General features: G+C 41.9%; 1 protein-coding gene across 4 annotated transcripts in view; it reads left to right on the top strand.

The window, feature by feature from the left end:
- The window catches only part of PRDM4 (PR/SET domain 4), a 54,168-nt gene that overhangs the window by 15,309 nt on the left and 25,968 nt on the right, over window positions 1-12,891 (top strand). For all 4 annotated transcript variants that reach the window (XM_060194356.1, XM_007540044.3, XM_060194355.1 and 1 more), the window contains one exon: window positions 525-710. In XM_060194356.1, the coding sequence (XP_060050339.1) occupies window positions 525-710 (186 nt within the window). The remainder of the gene's footprint in view (window positions 1-524; window positions 711-12,891) is intronic.

The following is a 12,891-nucleotide window of genomic DNA, read 5'->3' as shown; positions in this document are numbered from 1 at the left end:
AGGGCAGGTCCATTTCTAGCCTTCTGAGAGTTCTCCATAGAAGATTCCCGAGCAGCAGATTTGGGATTTGTAGTGCAGGCACTGAGCCCCAGCAATAACCCTGGAGGCAATATATATATATATATATGGGACCAGCTGGTGGCTTACCTGGTGGAGTATACACATTACAGTGCGAAGGACCCAGGTTCAAGCCCCTGGTCTCCACCTGCAGGGGGAAAGCTTCATGAGTGGTAAAGCAGGGCTGTAGTTGTCTTTCTGCCTATCTCTCTCTCTCTCTCGTCCCCCTTCCCCCCCTGCCTTCTTTCTCTGTATCTCATAAGTTAATAAATACATAATAAAAAAGATAAAGACAACTAAATTTAGGACTGGGAATATGTTCTTCAGTGCTGTTTGTGGGTAATGTACAACAATATTAGAGCTATGAAGGGCTATTGGGTGAGATTTTTGCTCACAGCTAAGACATTTTCCAGAGTTTAGCCAATGATTTTAAGTATTTAATTTGTAAAACCCATTTTTTTTCATAGGTCTGCCAGTGGCAATTCCAAACCTGGGTCCTTCTCTGAGCTCTCTGCCTTCTGCTTTGTCTCTGATGCTCCCAATGGGCATTGGGGATCGAGGGGTAATGTGTGGGTTACCTGAAAGAAACTACACCCTACCTCCACCACCTTATTCCCACCTGGAGAGCAGTTATTTCAGAACCATTCTACCTGGTAAGTGTCAAAGTTATTGGTAAGTTTGAAGAAAGAACAGAGCTGACTCCTTACCTCAGTTCTTGAAGACTTGAATGACATTTATTGTTTTGTCACTATTAGATATTACAGTGATGAGAAAAATACTTTTATGTTTTTTCTCTTAAAATTTATAGATAACACATTATTAATGGAACACTTTGAACTTTACAGCTTAATGGCACATGAAACGTGTTTCCTTCATCTTTTCTGTTTTTAACTAGAGAATTAATTGCTCAGCTGGAGTTTATGATGATACTGGAGATTGAACCTGGGACCTCCAAGCCTGTCATAAGGGTCTATTGTATAAACTGCTCTAGCCTTTGATTCAATTTTTATTTATTTTTAAAGGTTTTACTAGTTTTTTTTTAACTTATTTCTTTACTGGGGAATTAATGTTTTACATTCAACAGTAAATACAGTAGTTTGTATATGCATAACATTCCCCAGTTTCCCATTTAACAATACAACCCCCACTATGTCATTTATCATCCTTCATGGACCTGTATTCTCCCCACCCACCCAACCCAGAGTCTTTTACTTTGGTGCAATACGCCAATTCCATTTCAAGTTCTACTTGTGTTTTCTTTTCTGGTCTTGTTTTTCAACTTCTGCCTGAGAGTGAGATCATCCCATATTCATCCTTCTGTTTCTGACTTATTTCACTCAACATGATTTTTTCAAGGTCCATCCAAGATCGGCTGAAAACGGTGAAGTCACCATTTTTTACAGCTGAGTAGTATTCCATTGTGTATATATACCACAACTTGCTCAGCCACTCATCTGTTGTTGGACACCTGGGTTGCTTCCAGGATTTGGCTATTACAAATTGTGCTGCCAAGAACATATGTGTACACAGATCTTTTTGGATGGATGTGTTGAGTTCCTCAGGATATATCCCCAGGAGAGGAATTGCAGGGTCATAGGGTAGGTCCATTTCTAGCCTTCTGAGAGTTCTCCAGACTATTCTCCACAGGGGTTGGACCAATTTACATTCCCGCCAGCAGTGTAGGAGGGTGCCTTTGACCCCACACCCTCTCCAGCATTTGCTACTGTTACCTTTTCTGATGTATGACATTCTCACAGGAGTGAAGTGGTATCTCATTGTTGTCTTTATTTGCATTTCTCTGGCAATCAGAGACTTGGAGCATTTTTTCATGTGTTTCTCGGCCTTTTGGATCTCTTCTGTGGTGAATATTCTGTCCAAGTCCTCCCCCCATTTTTGGATGGGGTTATTTGTTGTCTTGTTGTTGAGTCTGGCAAGCTCTTTATATATGTTGTTATTAAACTCTTATCTAATGTATGGCATGTAAAGATCTTCTCCCATTCTGTGAGGGGTCTCTTGGTTTGGGTAGTGGTTTCTTTTGCTATGAAGAAGCTTTTTAATTTGCTGTAGTTCCATAGGTTTATACTTGCCATAGTCTTCTTTGTAATTGGATTCGTTTCATTGAAAATGTCTTTAAAATGTATGCAGAAAAGAGTTCTGCCAATATTTTCCTCTAAGTATTTGATAGTTTGTGGTCTAACATCCAAGTCCTTGATCCACTTGGAATTTACTTTTGTATTTGGTGAAATACAGTGATTCAGTTTCATTCTTCTGCATGTTTCAACCCATTGTTTCCATCACCATTTGTTGAAGAGACTCTGCTTTCCCCATGTAATAGTCTGGGCCCCTTTGTCAAAGATTAGATGTCCATAGGTGTGGGGCCTCATTTCTGGGCTCTCAATTCTATTCCACTGGTCAATGTGTCTATTCATGTTCCAGTACCAAGCAGTTTTGATGACAATGGCCCTATAATACAGTTTGAGATCTGGGAGTGTGATGCCTCCAGTTCTATTCTTTTTTCTCAAGATTGTTTTGGCAATTCTAGGTCTTTTCTGGTTCCAGATAAACATTTGTAGCATTTTTTCTATTCTCCTAAAAAATGTGCTTGGGATCTTGATGGGGATAGCGTTAAATTTGTAGATGGCTCTGGATAATATATTCATTTTGATGATGTTAATTCTTCCAACCCATGAACATGGAATATCTTTCCACTTCTTTGTGTCTTTTTCAATTTCTTTGAGTAGTGACTCATAATTTTCAGTATACAAGTCTTTCACTTCTTTGGCTAGGTTTACTCCTAGATATTTTATTGTTTTTGTTGCTATAGTAAAAGGAACTGATTTCTGGATTTCAGTTTCTTCTAACTTAGTGTTTGCATAGAGGAATGCCACTGACTTTTGAATGTTAATTTTGTAGCCTGACACCTTACTGTATTGCCTGATGATTTCCAAAAGCTTCTTGCTGGATTCCTGAGGTTTTTCCATGTATACTATCATGTCATCTGCAAATAAGGAGAGTTTGACTTCTTCTCTTCCAATCTGTATGCGTTTAATTCCTTGCTCCTGCCTGATTGCTATGGCAAGAACTTCCAACACTATGTTGAATAGTAATGGTGATAGTGGGCAGCCCTGTCTAGTACCTGATCTGAGTGGAAATGCTTCCAGTTTTTCACCATTGAGTATGATGTTAGCTGTAGGTTTGCTATATATAGACTCCACTGTCTTGAGGAATTTTCCATCTATTCCCATTTTTTGTAGTGTTTTGATCATAAAGGGATGTTATATTTTGTCAAAGGCTTTCTCTGCATCTATTGATATGACCATGTGGTTTTTGGTCTTGCTTTTGTTGATGTGGTGGATCACATTGATTGATTTACATATATTAAACCAACCTTGCATGCCTGGGATAAACCCCACTTGGTCATGATGAACAATCTTTTTGATACACTGCTGTATCCGGTAGGCTAGAATTTTGTTCAATATTTTCGCATCTATGTTCATCAGAGATATTGGTCTGTAGTTATCTTTTTTGGTTGTGTCCCTGTCTGCTTTTGGTATCAGGGTGATTGATGTTGGCTTCATAGAAGCTGGCAGGGAGTATTCCAGTGTCTTCAATCTTCTGGAAGACTTTTAAAAGTAGAGGTATTAGTTCTTCTTTGAAGGTTTTGTAGAATTCATTTGTAAAACCATCTGGTCCAGGACTTTTATTTTTGGGAAGATTTTTGATAACTGTTTGAATTTCATTAGCTGTGATGGGCCTGTTCGTGTTATCCACTTCCTCTTTACTTAGTTTTAGAAGTTGGTAGGTATCTAGGAAATCATCCATTTCTTCCGGGTTCTCTATCTTGGTGGCATATAGTTGTTCATAGAAGCCTCGCATGATACCTTGAATTTCTGCGGTGTCTGTTGTGATATCTCCTCTTTCATTTACTATCCGATTTATTTGGGTCTTCTCCCTTTTTTGTTTTGTGAGTTCCTGGCTAAAGGTTTGTCGATTTTGTTTACTCTTTCGAAGAACCAACATTTACTTTCGTTGATCTTTTGTATGGTTTTCCTATTTTCAATGTTATTTATTTCTGCCCTAACTTTAGTGATTTCTGTCCTTCTGGTTGCTTTAGGGTTCCTTTGTTGTTCTTCTAGGTCTTTAAGATGTGCAATCAGGCTGTTTATTTGTGCTTTTTCTTGTTTCCTAATGTGTGCTTGTATAGCTATGAACTTCCCTCTTAGGACTGCTTTAGCTGTGTCCCAAATATTTTGATAGCTTGTGTCCTCATTTTCATTGAACTCTCGAAACATTTTGATTTCTTCCTTGATTTCCTCTTTGACCCAGAGGTTGTTAAGAAGTGCACTGTTGAGCTTCCACATTTTGGCACTGTTACTAGTCTTTTGTTGATTGTTAAGTGTTAGTTTAATTCCTCTGTGGTCTGAGAAGATGCTTGGGATGATTTCAATGCTCCTGAATTTGCTGATGCTGTCTTTGTGGCCTAACATGGTCTATCCTTGAGAATGACCCATGTGGATTTGAGTAAAATGTATATTCCAGTTTCTTGGGATGAATGACTCTGAAAATGTCCAATAGTTCTAGTTTATCTCTTCATTTAGCTCCCTTATGTCTTTACTGATTTTCTTCCTGGATGATCTGTCAAGTTGAGATAGTGGGGTGTTGAAGTCCCCTACTATGATTGTGTTACTGTTAATATATTGCTGTAGCTCTTTGAGTAGAAGTTTGATGTATTTAGATGGCTTCTCATTGGGTGCATAGATATTAATAATTGTTAAGTCCTCTTGATTGACTGATCCTCTGAGCATTAAGTAGTGTCCATTCCTATCTTTTTTAATCTTATCTATTTTAAAGTCTATCATGTCAGATATGAGAATAGCTGTTCCTGCCCTTTTTTGTGGGCCATTGGCTTGTATGATAGTTTTCCATCCTTTCACTTTAAGTCTGTGTTTGTCTTGTTGAGTTAGGTGGGTTTCCTGTAGACAGCATATTGTTGGGTTGTGTTTACTGATCCATCTTCCTACTCTGTGTCTTTTAATAGGTGAATTCAGGCCATTGACATTTATTGATATCAAAGATTGAAGATATTTTAACGCCATTCTTGTAGAGTTTAGAGTGTTTTGATATATGTCCTATTTGTGGTGGTCTGGTTGTTTATAGGAGACCTTTCAGAACTTCTTTCAGGGCAGGCTTGGTGATGGTTGATTCCTTCCACTGTTGCTTGTCTGAGAAGGTTTTGATGCCTCCATCTAGTCTGAATGACAGTCTAGCAGCATATAGTATTCTTGGCTGAAAGCCTTTCTCATTGAACACTCGATAGATATCTTGCCATTCTCTTTTGGCCTGTAGTGTTTGTATGGAGAAGTCTGCTGCTAATCTTACGGGTTTTCCTCTGTAGGTGACTCTTTGTTTTTCTCTTGCAGCCTTTAGGATCCTTTTATCCTTATTCCTTTCCATTCTAAGTATGATGTGTCTTGGTGTCTTTAGGTCTGAGTTAATTCTGTTTGGGACCCTCTGGTGTTGTTAAAATTCCTGACGGCTCTTGCCGGGCGGGTCTAGCTTCACGGCGGGTAACAGAGACGCGGAGACAATGGCTGGGCAGGGAAGCTGTATTTCTTTATTCAGGAACAACGATTCATAAACTAAGACAAACTAATCACCAAACAGAAATCGGCTGTCTCTTTGCGGCAGCACAAGCACTCTTTCTTTTTCTCTGGAACTCAGGAACCCTCTCTTACTCTGTCACTCTGGAACTCTGGAACTCTCGTACTGGGGAACCCTCTGAAACTCTTCCACTGTGGAACTCTCTTACTCTGTAACTCTGAAACTCTCGAACTCAGGAACTCCGGGACCCTCCAACTCTGGCACTCTCGAACTCAGGAACCCTCTCTCGGGGTTCCTTGGGGCGGGGCCAAGCGGGCCCGCGAAATTAACTGGACTGATCCAATTCTCTTGGCGGGGGAGGGTTAGAACAAAACAATGTAAAGCATACGACACTCTGGGCTTCTTGAATCTTTATGACTTTGATGTTGTCTGGACTAGAGAAGTTTTCAGCTATTATGGCCTGGAAAATGCTTTCTTCCTCTCCTTCTCTTTCTTCTTCTTGTATGCCAATAATGCGTATATTGTTTCTTTTGAAGTCATCCCATAGGACTCTGTTGTTGTTTTCAGCATCTCTTAATCTCTTTTTGAGATCTCTTACTTCTTTTTTAGTTGTCTCTCATTCATTCTCGGTCTTGCTAATTCTGTCTTCAGCCTCATAGATTCTATTCTCTCTGCCCTCTACTGCTTTCTGGAGTTCATCTATTTTGTTGCCCTGCTCTGATACTGTTTTAGCTTGTTCAGCTAGTTGCATTCTTAGCTCAGCGATTTCAGCTTTCAGCTCTCTAATAACCATGAGATAATTAGTATTTTCTTCCATATTCTCATTTGTTGTTCCTGCATTTCTGATTACAATTTTTTCAGATTCATTACTCACTCCTGTTATTATTTCCTTAGCTAATGTTTGGATGTTGAACTCGTTATTTTGTGCTTCACCCTCTGGAGGACTTTTGGCTGGACTCTTGTCCTGGTTGGATTCTCCAATATTTTTTCTTGTTTTTTTAACCATTTTATATATTATGTTATGAGTTCCCTTTATCAGTACTTTCCAAATTATTGATCACTATTGCCTGGATTGATTTGTGTCTAAGTAAGTTAATTAAAGGGTTCACAGTGGTGGCAGTTAAGTTATTTCAATCCCTGAGTTGGAGCTCAGTGGTTTTATTTTTTTTTTAATTTATTTTATTTATTTATTCCCTTTGTTGCCCTTGTTTTTTTATTGTTGTACTTATTGTTGTTGTCGTTGTTGGATAGGACATAGAGAATGGAGAGAGGAGGGGAAGACAGAGAGGAGAGAGAAAGATAGACATCTGCAGACCTGCTTCACCGCCTGTGAAGGGACTCCCCTGCAGGTGGGGAGCCGGGGCTCGAACCGGGATCCTTATGCCGGTCCTTGTGCTTTGCGCCACCTGCGCTTAACCCTCTGTGCTACAGCCCGACTCCCTGGAGTTCAGCGGTTTAAAAGCCTCTTTTTTTTTTTTTCCTTCCCTGTAGGCTATGGGAGCCTGAGGGCTTTTAAACTATCAATAGGTTTCTTAGCTTGATCACTGATTCCTGATAAAGCAGGGTGTGGCAGAGATAATCCAGTGGTTATGCAAAGAGACTTTCACAGCCCCTCAGCTATGCCACTGAGGTATAGGTCTTCTGAGTTTCCTGGTTAGATCTCTGTCCCCTGATGTCCCTTCCTGTCGTTGCTCCAGATTATGAGGGCAGTATCAATGGAGACTCAGAGCTGCACTTGGTTAGTCTCCGGGGAGTCCTCTTCTCCCTTAAGCTCTCCCCTTGTTGGTGGAGCAGACTGGAGGCAGTGTCTCAACTGATAAACTGCTGAACTGTTAGCAGTGACTTAATCTCTCCTTAGGCTCCTCTCTCCTGTCTGTCACCAGCCACACGTGTTTGTACTCACCGGTGATTTACCGGGTTCCTGTGGTCATTCTAGTCCTGTCTTGTTTATATCCCGGGTGGTCTCCCTTTGTACTCCTAGTTGATCCGGGAGAGGAGAGAAGAGGAGAGAAAGCGATCTGCTGCTCGTAGCTCCGCCTCCGGAAGTCGAATTGAATCTTAGCCTTTACAAGATGAGCCCTCGTTGGCTGGGGTTGTTGTACTGAAGCCGGTTTTACTAGTTTTATGATGGTAATAGACAGGTTGGGGCACTGCTCAGTTTTGGCATATGGTAGTGCTGCTGAGTATTAAACCTAGAACCTCAGGCATGCAAGTCTGCTGTATACCTCTGGACTGTCTCCAGCCCTGGTTCAGTTTTGTAGTTTTTATGATCTGCAATTGTAATTCTTATCCTACTACAGTGTTATTGCTTATTACACAGTCAGATTTTCTGAGGGGCAAGGGAGATAGAATAATGGTTATGCAAAAACGCTTATTCTTAGTCTGTGAGGTCCCAAGTTTAATCCCCTACAGCAAGGTAAGCTACAGCTAAGCAGTGCCCTGGTAAAATAAATACTTCATTAAAAAATTTTTTTTTAATTTATTTTTTATTTAAGAAAGAATAAATTAACAAAACCATAGGGTAGGAGGGGTACAACTCCACACAATTCCCACCACCCAATTTCCATATCCCATCCCCTCCCCTGATAGCTTTCCCATTCTCTGTCCCTCTAAGAGCATGGACCCAGGGTCTTTGTGGGTTTCAGAAGGTGGAAGGTCTGGCTTCTGTAATTGCTTCCCCACTGAACATGGACATCCATACTCCCAGTCTGCCTCTCTCTTTCCCTAGTAGGGTGGGTTTATGGGGAAGCGGAGCTTCAGGACACATTGGTGGGGTCTTCAGTCCAGGGAGCAGTGCCCTGGTAAAATAAATATTTTATTATTTTAATTTTTTACCAGAGCACTGCTCAGCTCAGGCTTATGCTGGTGCAGAGGACTGAACCTGGGACTTCAGAGCCTCAAGCTTGAGAGTCTCTTGGCATATCCATTATGCTGTCTACCACCACCCTAGATAAAATATATATTTTTAAATTTATTTATTTGATAGAGACAGAAACTGAGAAGGGAGGGGGGAGATAGATTTTTTTCTAGTTTTACATTATTTTCTTTTGTTTGATGGTTTTCATAATTAACCTGTTTTCATGATGTGTGCTACAGTGTAGTGATGTTTCACGGCATATTATATCAGTCTTTATCATTGCACTATTTTTTTTCCTAGCTTTCATTGTAGTTATTATTACTCTTATGAACATCTTTCTGTATATATTTGCTAAGTGTGTTGAGGGAAGAGTACCATGAGTGAAATTTCTTGTTCAAAAGAGTATGATGGTGGGGTGAGCAGTGGCACACCTGTTTAAGCATACAGATTACTGAGCACATGGACCTGGGTTTGAGCCCTTGCCCTCCACCTGCAGGGGGAAGAAGCTTCACAAGTGGTGACAGTAGTACTGCAGGTCTCTCTCTCTTTCTCTCTCCCTCCCTTCCTCCTTCCCTCTCCTCTCTCCCTCCCCTCTCAATTTCTTTCTGTCCTATCAAATAAAAATTAAAAAAATGGTTGCCAGGAATAGTGGATTTGTTGTGTAGGCACCAAGCCCCAGTGATAACCCCGGAAGTAAGAAAAAAAAAAGAAAGTATGATGGCTTTTCAGGTTCTTTAAAAAATTACTTATTTATTTATTATAAATGATTGTGTATGAGAGAACGAACACCAGGCCATCCCTATGACACACATGATGCTGGGAATCAAATTTGATACCTCATGCCTGAGACTCCACTTTATTCACTGCACCATCTCCCAGACTATTTATTTATTTATTTTTGTTATTATGTTTTTTAAACATTTAAAAAAATATTTATTTATTCCCTTTTGTTGCCCTTGTTGTTTTATTGTTGTAGTTGTTATTGATATCGTTGGAGAGGACAGAGAAATGGAAAGAGGAGGGGAAGACGGGGAGAGAATGATGGACACTTGCAGATGTGCTTTACCGCCTGTGAAGGGACTCCCCTGTGGTGGGGAGCTGGGGGCTTGAACCGGGATTCTTACGCTGGGCCTTGCGCTTTGTGCCACGTGGGATTAACCTGCTGTACTACCACCCAACTCCCTTTATTATCTTTATTTACTGGATAGAGACAGCCAGAAATAGAGAAGGAAGAGGGGCAGCTATAAAGAGAGAGAGACAGAGACATCTGCAACCCTGCACCACTTGCAAAGCTTTCTCCCTGCAGGTGGGGACTGGAGGCTCAAACCTGAGTCCTTGAGCACTGTAACTTGTGCGCTCTACCAGGTGCACCTTTACCCTGCCCATGCTTGATTTTTTTTTTTTTTTTGCCTCCAGAGTTATTGCTGGGGTTCAGTACCTGCACCATGAATCCACTGCTCCTGGAGGCCATCCCCCCCTTTTGTTGCCCTTATTATTGTAGCCTTGTTGTAGTTGTTGTTGTTGATGTCGTTTTTTGTTGGATAGGACAGAGAAATCAAGAGAGGAGGGGAAGACAGGGGAGAGAAAGACACCTACAGACCTGCTTTACCGCTTGTGAAGCGACTCCCCTGCAGTTGGTTAACCGGGGGCTCAAACTGGGATCCTTACGTGGTCCTTGCGCTTCGTACCACCTGCACTTAATCTGCTGCCCTACTGCTCGACCCTGATCTTTTTTTTTTTTTAAAGATTTATTTATGGGACTGGGTGTTGGCACACCTGGTTGAGCGTACATGGTATAGTGCTCGAGGTTCAAGCCCCAGGTCCCCACCTGCAGAGGGAAAGCTTTTGCAGGTGGTGAAGCAGGGCTGCAGGTGTCTCTCTTTCTCTTCCCCTCTCTCTCTCCCCTACCCTCTCGATTTCTGGCTGTCTCTGTCCAGTAAATAAAGATAATAAAAAATTTTTTTAAAAGATTTATTTATTAATATAAGGAAGAGTAGGGGCAGAAAGATAGCATAATGATTATGTAAAAAGACTCCCATGCCTGAGGCTTCAAAATCCCAGGTTCAGTGACCCGTGCCACAATAAGCTAGAGCTAAGCTGTGCTCTGGTGATAAATAAACAAAATGTTAACAGCCCTATAATAAGGCTAATCTGCTTACTATAAAAAAAAGAAACGGGGGTTGGGCGGTGGCGCAGTGGGTTAAGCGCATGTGGCACAAAGCGCAGGGACCCGCATAAGGATCCCGGTTCGAGCCCCTGGCTCCCCACCTGCAGGGGAGTTGCTTCACAGGCAGTGAAGCAGGTCTGCAGGTGTCTGTCTTTCTCTCCCCCTCTGTCTTCGCCTCCTCTCTCCATTTCTCTCTGTCCTATCCCAACAATGAACAGCATCAACAATGGCAATAATAATAACCACCATGAGGCTACAACAAGGGCAACAAAAAGGGGGGAAAAATGGCCTCCAGGAGTGGTGGATTCATGGTGCAGGCACCGAGCCCAGCAATAACCCTGGAGGAAAAAAAAAAAAAAAGAAAGAAAGAAAAACAGGGAATCGGGTGGTAGTGCAATGGGTTAAGTGCACATCTCACGAACTGTGAAGTGCAAGGACCATCGTAAGGATCCCGGTTCCAGCCGTGGGCTCCCCACCTGCAGGGGAGTCCCTTCACAGGCGATGAAGCAGGTCTGCAGGTGTCTATCTTTCTCTCCCCCTCTCTGTCTTCCCCTCCTCTCTCCATTTCTCTCTGTTTTAACAACTTCAACATCAATAAGAATAACAAAAATAACCATAACAACAATAAAAAAATACAGAAAAATAAAAGAAACACCTGAATAATATAAGAGAGAGAGCCAGATCATTACTCTGGCACTTTATGCTTTATGACTTCATGCTTCCGAGCTCAACACTGTAGCCATTGTACCATCTCCTATGACTTTTTTTTATGTCTAAATTTCAGAGAGATTTAATTCTTTTTTTTTGCCTCTAGTCTTTGGGGCTTGGTGCTGGCACTACAAATCCACTGCTCTTGGTGGCAATTATTTTCCTTTTCTTTTTTTTTTTTCCATCATTTTATTTTATTTTGTTTTATTTTATTTTATTTGATAGAACAGAGAAATTGAATTGAGGGGGCAGAAGGTAGAGAGGGTGAAATATAGACACTTACAGACCTGCTTTTACCACTTGTGAAGTGTGTCCACTGCAGGTGAGGAGCAGGGGCTTGAACCCAGGTCCTTGCACTTAGTATTCTGTGTGCTTAGTACTACATGCTATCCCCCCAGGTGTGCCACTGCATAGGGACAATTGTGATTTGCTTTGAATAGAACTTGTTAGGAGTTTGAGTGTAATGATAGAATATATCTTGCTATGAGTTGGTTACTTCTAGAGCAGGCAACCTGCCTACTTACTGGCACACTAGAAATTATTTGGTGAGCTAGAAACCATTGAATTGTTATATTCCACAGGCCTTGGGAATGGTACTGGCCCTCCCTGCCCCAACGTCAATAAGATTAATGAGTTCCCTCCTCATACAGGCTGTCTGGGTACAAACTGGCCCTCTGGCTCCAGAGCTGTACATAAAGAGGAGATAAGTGACTCATCATTATTGTGTTCAACAATTATTAATTTGGGGGGGGGGGAGGCCCTTCTGGGAAAAGATACATACCAAAGTAACAACCTAAATAAAGGCTGTTAACTCATGCCTATGGGTTGACTCTGTTCAGGATTGTTAGTGGTAATCTCACCTGCAAAGATGCTTTGCCCAGGACTTTAGGAGACAGACACCCAAGTCCCCCTTGGTGCTTTCCGTGATGTTTCTATTTCTATGGGAATCAAACATAGGGTCTCACCCAGGGCTTTCCTGGTTGAGCCATTTTCTAGGCGCCTCAGGGAAATGTTTATTTTATTACCACCAGGATTATTGCTGGGTCTTGGTGCCTGCATACCAAATCTGTTGCCCCTGGGAATCAGTCCCCCCCCCCCTTTTTTTAATTTTTTTTTTTTCCTCCTCCAGGGTTATTTCTGGGCTCGGTGCCTGCACCATGAATCCACCGCTCCTGGAGGCCATTTTTCCCCCCTTTTGTTGCCCTTGTTGTAGCTTCGTTGTGGCTATTATTATTGCCCTTGTTGACGCAATTCGTTGTTGGATAGGACAGAGAGAAATGGAGAGAGGAGGGGAAGACAGAGAAGGGGAGAGAAAGATAGACACCTGCAGACCTGCTTCACCGCCTGTGAAGCGACTCCCCTGCAGGTGGGGAGCCGGGGGCTCGAACCGGGATTCTTACGCCGGTCCCTGCGCTTTGCGCTACTTGCGCTTAACCCTCTGCGCCACTTGCGCTTAACCCTCTGTGCCACCGCCGCCCCCCCCCCCCTTTTTAAATAGAGA

This window comes from Erinaceus europaeus, chromosome 7, assembly GCF_950295315.1.
Source record: "Erinaceus europaeus chromosome 7, mEriEur2.1, whole genome shotgun sequence".
Taxonomy (NCBI): domain Eukaryota; kingdom Metazoa; phylum Chordata; class Mammalia; order Eulipotyphla; family Erinaceidae; genus Erinaceus; species Erinaceus europaeus.
This window is presented reverse-complemented; position numbering and strand designations above follow the sequence as displayed.